The following is an 8,138-nucleotide window of genomic DNA, read 5'->3' as shown; positions in this document are numbered from 1 at the left end:
CAGAATCAGGCTTGATTAGTCTGACAGGCTTTGATGAATGGAAAGAGCTAAATTTGTCCTGCGGAAGGAACAAGGTTAGGAGAAAGTCAGACTTTGTGTGCTTGTTTGCATCTGCCTGGAGTGGGTACTACTATCCTTAGCTGAAGTGGATAGGGAGGTCTGATTTCATACAAATGACTATGTAAAATGCAAAGCAGCTGAGACAGCCTTCTGCTAACTTTTGCACTGCCGTTGTTTCTCCTCCTACAATGGGGCTGCCTGGTTATACTAACATGAGGAAGATAAGTCCTGCTGCCAGGCTAACAGCCCTTTTCTCTTTCTCTCTGAAAGAGCTGCTACCATTTGAAGAATATATGTGCATAATTTTCCACAGTTAAAAACCTGAAATTAAATAAAACGTATACATTATTTCTGGAAAGAAGCTCTCAACCAAATTCTGTTCCTGGTGCTATTAGAAGAGACTTATTTAAGTACTGAAGGATGGTTTACACAGCTGAAGAGCCACTTTAGTATTCAAATTCGTCTAAGACAAAATAAGCAGCCCAATTTTCTAAGATGGCACATGGAAAACCCAGATACTTACTGCTGTGAAGTTATGGCACAAAAACATTGGATTATATCAGAGGAGTTTTGCTGGCCCAAAATTGGAGCACTGAAGTTGGTTTTCTAATGACACTTTAAATGCTTTAATTTAATTTAATTTAATTTAAATGCTTAAATTTAAATTTAATTTAATTTAAATGCTTAAATTTAAATTCAAAGAATAAATATGATAATTAAAGTCCTTTATTTCAATGATAGTAGTTTAATATTTATTAGAATTGTTGGCTATTCAGGAAGAAAAATCAACAGGAAGTATTTTTTTCCATTACGTCTTTCTTTTAGCTTTCCTTCCATTTTCATGATTATACTTAATTCAACTTTCTCCTTTTACTACTCTCATATCTTTATTTCTCCATGTGGAAAATAGCCTGTCTTCTCTAGCTTCCTGCCTTCTTTTCCTTTTATTCCCTTCCTCCTGCCTCTTCCACCCTTTTAAAAGATTTTTTTTTATAGGGGCATAAATAATAATAATACTTGCCATTTATACTGCAGTTCGCACATTCAAGGTACTGCCCTGACAATGAAGTAAGAATTTTCAAGAATCTTCTGACTCAGCACTATTTATCACAGAGGAAATGGAGAATTAGAGACCCATTTCTCTCACCTCAGTTGCAGAGCAGTAAAGCCCTTCCCAGGGTGGTCCCACCTTATCCCTGTCTGATGAATTACTGCCAGCAACCAGAGCTGTACTTCAGCAACACTGGCGACCCCCTGTTGTCAGTGATAGATAGATGAATTCAGAGAACTGTACAATCCCTGTTAAACTTCCCTCCTGTAGGAAAGCTATATTCATAAAACAGAAGGTCAAATACAAGCTACCATATTTTGTTAAACAGACAGTATGGGAAAAAGAATATAAACTAAGAAAGTACTATTAAAATGTATAGGAAATTATTGCAAATTTGAGGAGAAAGTAAAGTTTGAAGAAAAAGATTGTTTCCATTTCTTTTTTTTCCAATTATTCTGGCTATATAAAGATATATTTTTTCATATCTTTACACTCCCTAAAAGAACATAGAAAGAAGATAATTCCAGAACAGTGGCAAGAGTGTTAGAAAAACTGGGCTGGTCTGCTATGTCATTTTGTTACCTACTTTAAAAGCTCCTTATTAGGTCCTTACCTAGCACATACTGCTAAGCTTCAGGTGTTCAGAGCTTCTCCAGCTTATACACGGTACAGATCTGTCCTTTGTTCATATTAAATCCCACTCCAAAAATGGTACGGTCTTTTTTTTTTCATCTGGAAGTAATACCTGTGTTACTTCTGCGTTACATTTAAACTTAATGCAGGTACTTTCAAGGCTAGGAGAGTTTTTAACATATCATCTCAGAACAAATGGCAGCGCATGACACATTTTATGCCAGTACTACATCTTCTGCAACTACATATGCATTATCACCTAGGCATTAGCTTGTTGGAAAAGAAATTCCTGAAGATTTCAACCATATCCTACCAGCAGCAATGTTGTTCCAAGGGCCAAACAGAAAATGATAGGTCCGGTGAGGTCTGTCTCATTCATAATGCTGCCATCTGCAGGCTTCATTGGATTTAGAACTGTTAATGTTTTTTGCCATATATGCTCAAAATTGATCCCAAGTTCTGCAACAAGAAATTTCAGGATTGTTAATTGCTCAGAAGAAAACAACCCTTTCACAGAAATCCATTAGATATCACAAAACCACAAACAAATTATTTGCTTCAATGAAGATAATATTGTAGGATGACGTATTCTGTAGTAGAAACATGATGTCCCTGCTGTATACCCGGTATGTTTAAGAGTTAGCTCTGATTGTAAATTGGAATATTAATTTAATAAATCAAACTTCAGGCAATGAGCCAAAAAATGCCATCAGCATTTTTAAGTTAATATTTGTTTTTCCTATATTTAAAACACATATATCTAATGCCATACCAGCTTAGATGTTGAAAAATATGTTAATTAACAGCAGCTGCAGAATTTAAGATACTCAAGAACACAAAGGACAGAGAGGTATTTTTTAATTCTGGTAAATCTGAAAAGAAACGTGTCTTACTCTAAACTGCCAGGGGCACTTAAAAATGTCATTTGTCCCTTCAAGGCAAGTTAATAATATTTTGTACAGTGTTTTATAAGCTTTTTTTTTTTTTTTTAATGTAAAAAGTAATACTGAGACCCGTAGAAACAGAACAAAATTCTTTCCCATTAAAGTTGATGGGAATTCTGCCATAAACTTTACTGGGGCAAAGATTTGTCTTATAACTTCTGGAAAACACTTCAGCTTGCAAGAGTAATCATATTCCTTGAGATTCTCCAGTAAGGGAAAAGTTAGGCTCAGGACTTGGTGCCAGAGTTGGCAGCATTAAGACTGACAATGTGTTAGTTGTTTTTGAAAAGCCAGGTCTTTATCTTGTTTCATCTCTCCATCACCTTGAGCTCAGCCAAAACATTACTTAAATAAAGCTATTCTGTGTTAAAATGTGTGTCTTTGGTCAGACCTATGTGTACATAGATAGGAAAATGTCTGAAGCCTTGGGGATCACAAGTAGTCATATTGCAGCATCTTTTTCACAGGGTGAGCTGCATGGGGAGATAAATGCTTGGAAGTCTTAGAGAGAGGGATCTAGTTACCTGTATCAGAGTGATCTTTCTGGCTTTAAGGCAGTAATAGTACCTTTTAAGTAAAAAAAACTCTACTTGCGTCTCAGTACGCAAAAGCAGCAGGCTGAATATGCTCCTTTCATTTGTGATTATGCTCATATAATCACAAATTCTCCAATTCTTTTATTTTAAATGCAGCACAAGTCTTTTGCAAACTACAAAATCAGCCACTAGCATTAGAAGGGTTCGATCGTCATAAAGGATGACATTGTTTGCATAGTTAAACCATTAACTAATTGAAGCTGAAAGCAGATTTCTCAATTTGTTTCCCTCTGAAACAAGCTACTTAGCATCTTCAAACTATTACATTTATTACTAGATATGCAAAAAGGATGATTATCAGTATTTATTAATTATAGATTTTCCAATATGTATGCAGGATAAACACAGAGTGGGAAAAAAGATTTGGAAATGTGAATGCAAAACTTATCGCTATGCTGTCATCTAGTGGTGGTAAAGTATATGCTCTACATGCCATCAGGTTGAATGAATCCATGGTGAATTCAAAGATGAAAATGTAGGTTTGGGGGCCAGGAGCTGTTGGCTGAAGCTCATACAGCCAGGCTTGGCAGCTCTGCTGCAGTTTCTCCAGTGATGGCCACTAGCTGGCAAAGAAAAGTAGATGCATCCCCAGGAATCATGCATGTTGTCCATAGGTTTATTTTTTACCTTCTAGCAAAGGAGGTTCCTCGTCAAATCCATCAGCATAATCAAGATGAGAAAGAGTATCAGGACTCTGTGTTGGCTGCAAAATCTGACCTGTGTAACTCTTAGAGGACAGAAACATGTCCGATGGGGCAAAAGCTCCAGCTGGAGGCTGCGCTCTTGTTTGGCTCCTAGGATAAGAAGCAAACCAAGCAAAACATGTAATTGCAATGAGAAACATCTTAGAGCTACTCACTATGTAGCATCTATTTTTCACCTGTTTTCAATTTGGGGAACCTGGAAATTTTCTGGGCACATTACCTGCTGTGGTTAGTGAGAGCTGAGCTGCTGACCACAGCTTTGCTTTCCTTCACTACAACTTTCTCAGCAACCAGGCAGGGCTCCCTTGCCAGCCTGCCAGCACTCTTCAGCCCATCACACCAACTCTGTGCCCACCCAGCTCAGGCAATGGCACAGTGCAGGCACCCACAGGCTGGAGGTGAGGGGAAAGGGAATTTAGGAGCTGTGAAGGCACCCACAAATTCAAGCATTTCTGACTTTTCCACCCAGCAGCCTGGTATCCTCATATATCCTCAGATATGTCCATACTGCTAATAAAAGAGCCTTATATTTAGATTTTCTTTTCCTTGAATGTGAGAAGAACTTCTTGCAATATGTGCCCTAAATTTCACATTAATAACATGAAACTCAGTTACTCCCTTTAGGTAAACAACCTGTAACCTCAGATCTAAAAGTAGCACAAAAACAGATCCTCTAAAAACAAAAGTTCGGTAAAAAGTATTCTTCTCTTAGGAAAGTCTAGATGATCACTTGAAGTCCTTTCCTGCTCCTGCAAGCCTCAAAGCCAGCCCTGGAACCAACAGCTGCTGAAGAGGGAAGCTGCAACAACACCTGTACTTACTTTGTGCTTCCAGAGAGGTTTTCATTAGACCCATAGCTGTTGCAGCCTTCTTCCTGGTCATCTATGGTATAATTGGACTGGTAAAAGTCGAACTGAAACTGCTCAAAATTTGACATTCTGGTTGAAAAATGATTCTACGTATCAATAAATTGACTTTGCAACAAATCCTTGCTTTGAGCTGTCTTAAATTAAAACAGCGAACCTTAAAGCCACAAACTCAAGAGAATCTTTCTGTAGAAGCTTGTGATAATCTGGAAGTGAGAAAAAAAGACACTTTCTTTAGCTTTAACAAGAGGAACTAATCTGCTGCTATCGTAAATTATGATATATTAATCGAAAAATAGTATAATCGTAAAATCATAAAGTGGTATATAAGATATCCTCTCTTGTTATTGTTACCAAAAATAATGTAAGGAATTTTGAAAGAACATATAAATGTATCAAGTAAAGTATTGTTTTAAACAAAGTTATTTTTCTACTTTCAATTAAAAAAAAAATTGTGGCCATATCTGAATGCTTTGAAATTGATGTTTATAAGAAGTATTTTGGATTTCAAAAACAATTACTATTTACAGCTATTTATTTTTATAATACTATACATGACTCTCACAAAGCAATAGAAAACCACAAATCTGTTCAGAGAGTTTGTGATTTCTGTTCAAGAACACTGTAGCTGGCACATCAGTACTACCAGAGAAACATTCTCACTGGCTAGAGACATACCTTGTATAGGACAGCGTACTGGATGATTGAATTAGATTGATGACTGGATGATTTCTTGAGGAAAGAAAACATATTAGAACATATCTTTCTTTTCTACTGACTGGTAGTTCAGCTCTGTAGCTATAGACAGATTGGACTAAGAAAGGAACAATTTGTCCATTTTCCTTTCTGCATTCTGACTAACTTTTTATAACTATTTGAATTTTGCGTACACAGGGCCATTTCATGTATCCTCTGTTCAGGCAGGACTGGTTGCCTGGATCATATAAAAGCAACATAAAAAATTAAGCACATTGGTTCTGTAATACATAATGTACTGCAAAGAGACTTGATTAACTCATATTTAGTCTAGGTGCTTCTTATGTTATTAACATGTCTGTCTATAAATACACAAAACAGCTTCAAAATTGGCAGGTGTACCTTCAAAGTCACAAGACTAAGGACCAACCCTGTTTCACCTCAGTGTTACCTTTGTGCTGAGCCACAGGTAGCAAAGACATTACACCTCTGCTCAGAGCAGCGAATCCTCTCAGGGAGAGTCCCAGCCTCAGAGGGTTGAGGCTGGAGAGCACCTCTGGGCTGGACCAGTGCCTGGTCCAAGCCCCTGCCCATAGCAGGGTCACCAAGAGCAGGCCACTTGGCAACATTTCCAATCAGGTTTGGAAAAGTATGGCTTTGCCATTTTCACTCCCTCTTCTCAGGTGGTTATACTTATTGGTGAGATCCCCCAAGCCCTCTCTCCTCCCAGCTAAAGTTCTTCAGTGATTTAGGGAACGGTCTGAGCAGGATTTGCCTGTGCAGTGCATAGACATGTGCATGTGTTTCACTGCTTGGCTAGCACTTAGGTAGTTAAACCCTTAAAACACACAGAGAAGTTACATAACCTGACTGATAACCATATCCATATTCAGTTGACTTAAATTTTCATGTGAGATGTTTCTCTCTCCTAACATTTCCTGTTTTCTTCATTTTTGTCCTCATTTCCATCTTTCCAAATGCCATTGGCAAAATACGCTTTTGACCTCACAGTAATTCTCACAGTTATCTCAACATTTATCAAGCACATGCTGCTTATGGGAAAGATCTTTGCAGATCTCTTTGTAGATAAAAATTATAAAGATTAGTATTTCATCAGGGATCTTAAAATGCTACATATTAGATTTGGTATTTTTTTCCCATTATCAGACTAATTTGTGGGGACCCTATTCCTTCTTTTACCTGGAGTTCAAACTAGAAATTACTCTTACAGTATTTTCATTACTGATCTATTGTGCAGGTTTTCCAAATTTAGAAGAGAAATAATTTTTACATTTTAATTATGAATTAATAGAAATTAATTGTACCAAGCTATTTACTGTGGCTTTTTCTGGAATTGCACACCACTTATGCATTTGTTCAATGAAGATTTCACATGTTTTAAGAAACTTTAGTTGGTAGCTCTACCTCAGTAGTTCAATTCTAGTAAGTCTTTAACGTTCTTTGCTGTCACTATAGGGAATGAAATAATTCCTTGCCCAGGTATGCTATAATCTGTATAACAGAGTTCGGGAAAGATAAATTTATTTTTGAAAAGAATTTGAAGTTAAGGTTACTTACTTTTTAAGATATTTGCTGAAAACTCCAGTCTGTTGAATTTACATGTTGGAGAAGACCTAAAATATCCTCTTGCATCAACACGGATGAGCTTAGTGCTATTTATAAGACTCTAAATTTGATCTTTGAACAGATGCACATGAAGGAAAAAAACCCCACAACCTGTCAATATCAGGGTCAGCATTTAACAAGAGCTAACAACAATGAGCAGAAAAGGGTAGGAATCTTCAAGGCAAAAAGAAAAAAAAAAAAGAACAAATACTTTTTCATATATTTCAACTCAATAATCTAGATTCCCTCTTAAGTAGGTATTTATGAAGATCTTGGTGGAGCCCTCATGAGCTGAGCTGTTAGATATTAAAAGGTTTTAACAAAGTGCAATAATACCTGTTAAATTAGTGGGGTGAATATGTTTCCAGCACACAGAGACTTACAGATGTTGCTCTTGTCTGGTAGAGGGAGCTTTCAACCGTGTGTCTCCAGGGGAGAGCACAATGCTCCCTGGGATCACAGGGGCAGAGGGAAGGAGGGTGAAGCACTGCCAGGCCAGGTCCACCATCTGCTAGTCCAATGCCAGGGCCTTGTTCTCCAGGAACATCCCCTTACTCCCATTCTTCTCCAGAGCTCTTGTCCACTTGAAAAGCAATCTGTTGCAGTGCAGCACCCACCATGCCGGGATCAGGGCAAGGAACTTCTGCTCCATAATTCTGGCTACTAGGAAACTTGTAGATTAGTATGGATTTTAAAATAGCATTTAAACTTCAAAGATGGTTTTTCTATTTGCTCATACTTTTGTATGAGATACTTAATTAGACATAACAAAGGCTACCTTTTTCACTTATTTATGTGATAGCTTTCCAGTGAGCATTTGGGTTGTTTAAGGAATGGGACATTAAATGATATGTATTATCAGGTAATTTATCTATGTCTCAGATACATATTCAATCCTGTGACGACGAAGGCCAAATGATTCCATTTCATTAGCAGAATAACCATGCCCTGTTAGCACATGA

At 37.3% G+C, this 8,138-nt stretch overlaps 1 protein-coding gene across 2 annotated transcripts in view; it reads right to left on the bottom strand.

The window, feature by feature from the left end:
- Positions 1-7,197, bottom strand: part of YIPF7 (Yip1 domain family member 7) — a 15,232-nt gene extending 8,035 nt beyond the window's left edge. For both annotated transcript variants that reach the window (XR_003573835.1, XM_027906945.1), the window contains exons 1-4: positions 7,129-7,197; positions 4,810-4,926; positions 3,912-4,078; positions 2,058-2,203 (exon numbers count right to left, since the gene is read on the bottom strand). Coding sequence is in view for 1 of the 2 variants with exons in the window: in XM_027906945.1 (XP_027762746.1) it covers positions 2,058-2,203; positions 3,912-4,078; positions 4,810-4,925 (429 nt within the window). In the remaining variant the exon portion in view is untranslated. The remainder of the gene's footprint in view (positions 1-2,057; positions 2,204-3,911; positions 4,079-4,809; positions 4,927-7,128) is intronic.
- Positions 7,198-8,138: the final 941 nt, after the last annotated feature.

Source organism: Empidonax traillii, unplaced genomic scaffold, assembly GCF_003031625.1.
Source record: "Empidonax traillii isolate 1590-97213 ecotype Southwest subspecies unplaced genomic scaffold, ASM303162v1 scaffold1378:size168296, whole genome shotgun sequence".
NCBI classification, from domain to species: Eukaryota; Metazoa; Chordata; class Aves; order Passeriformes; family Tyrannidae; genus Empidonax; species Empidonax traillii.
Note: the sequence above shows the minus strand (reverse complement) of the source record. Positions and strands in the feature narration are given on the sequence as shown.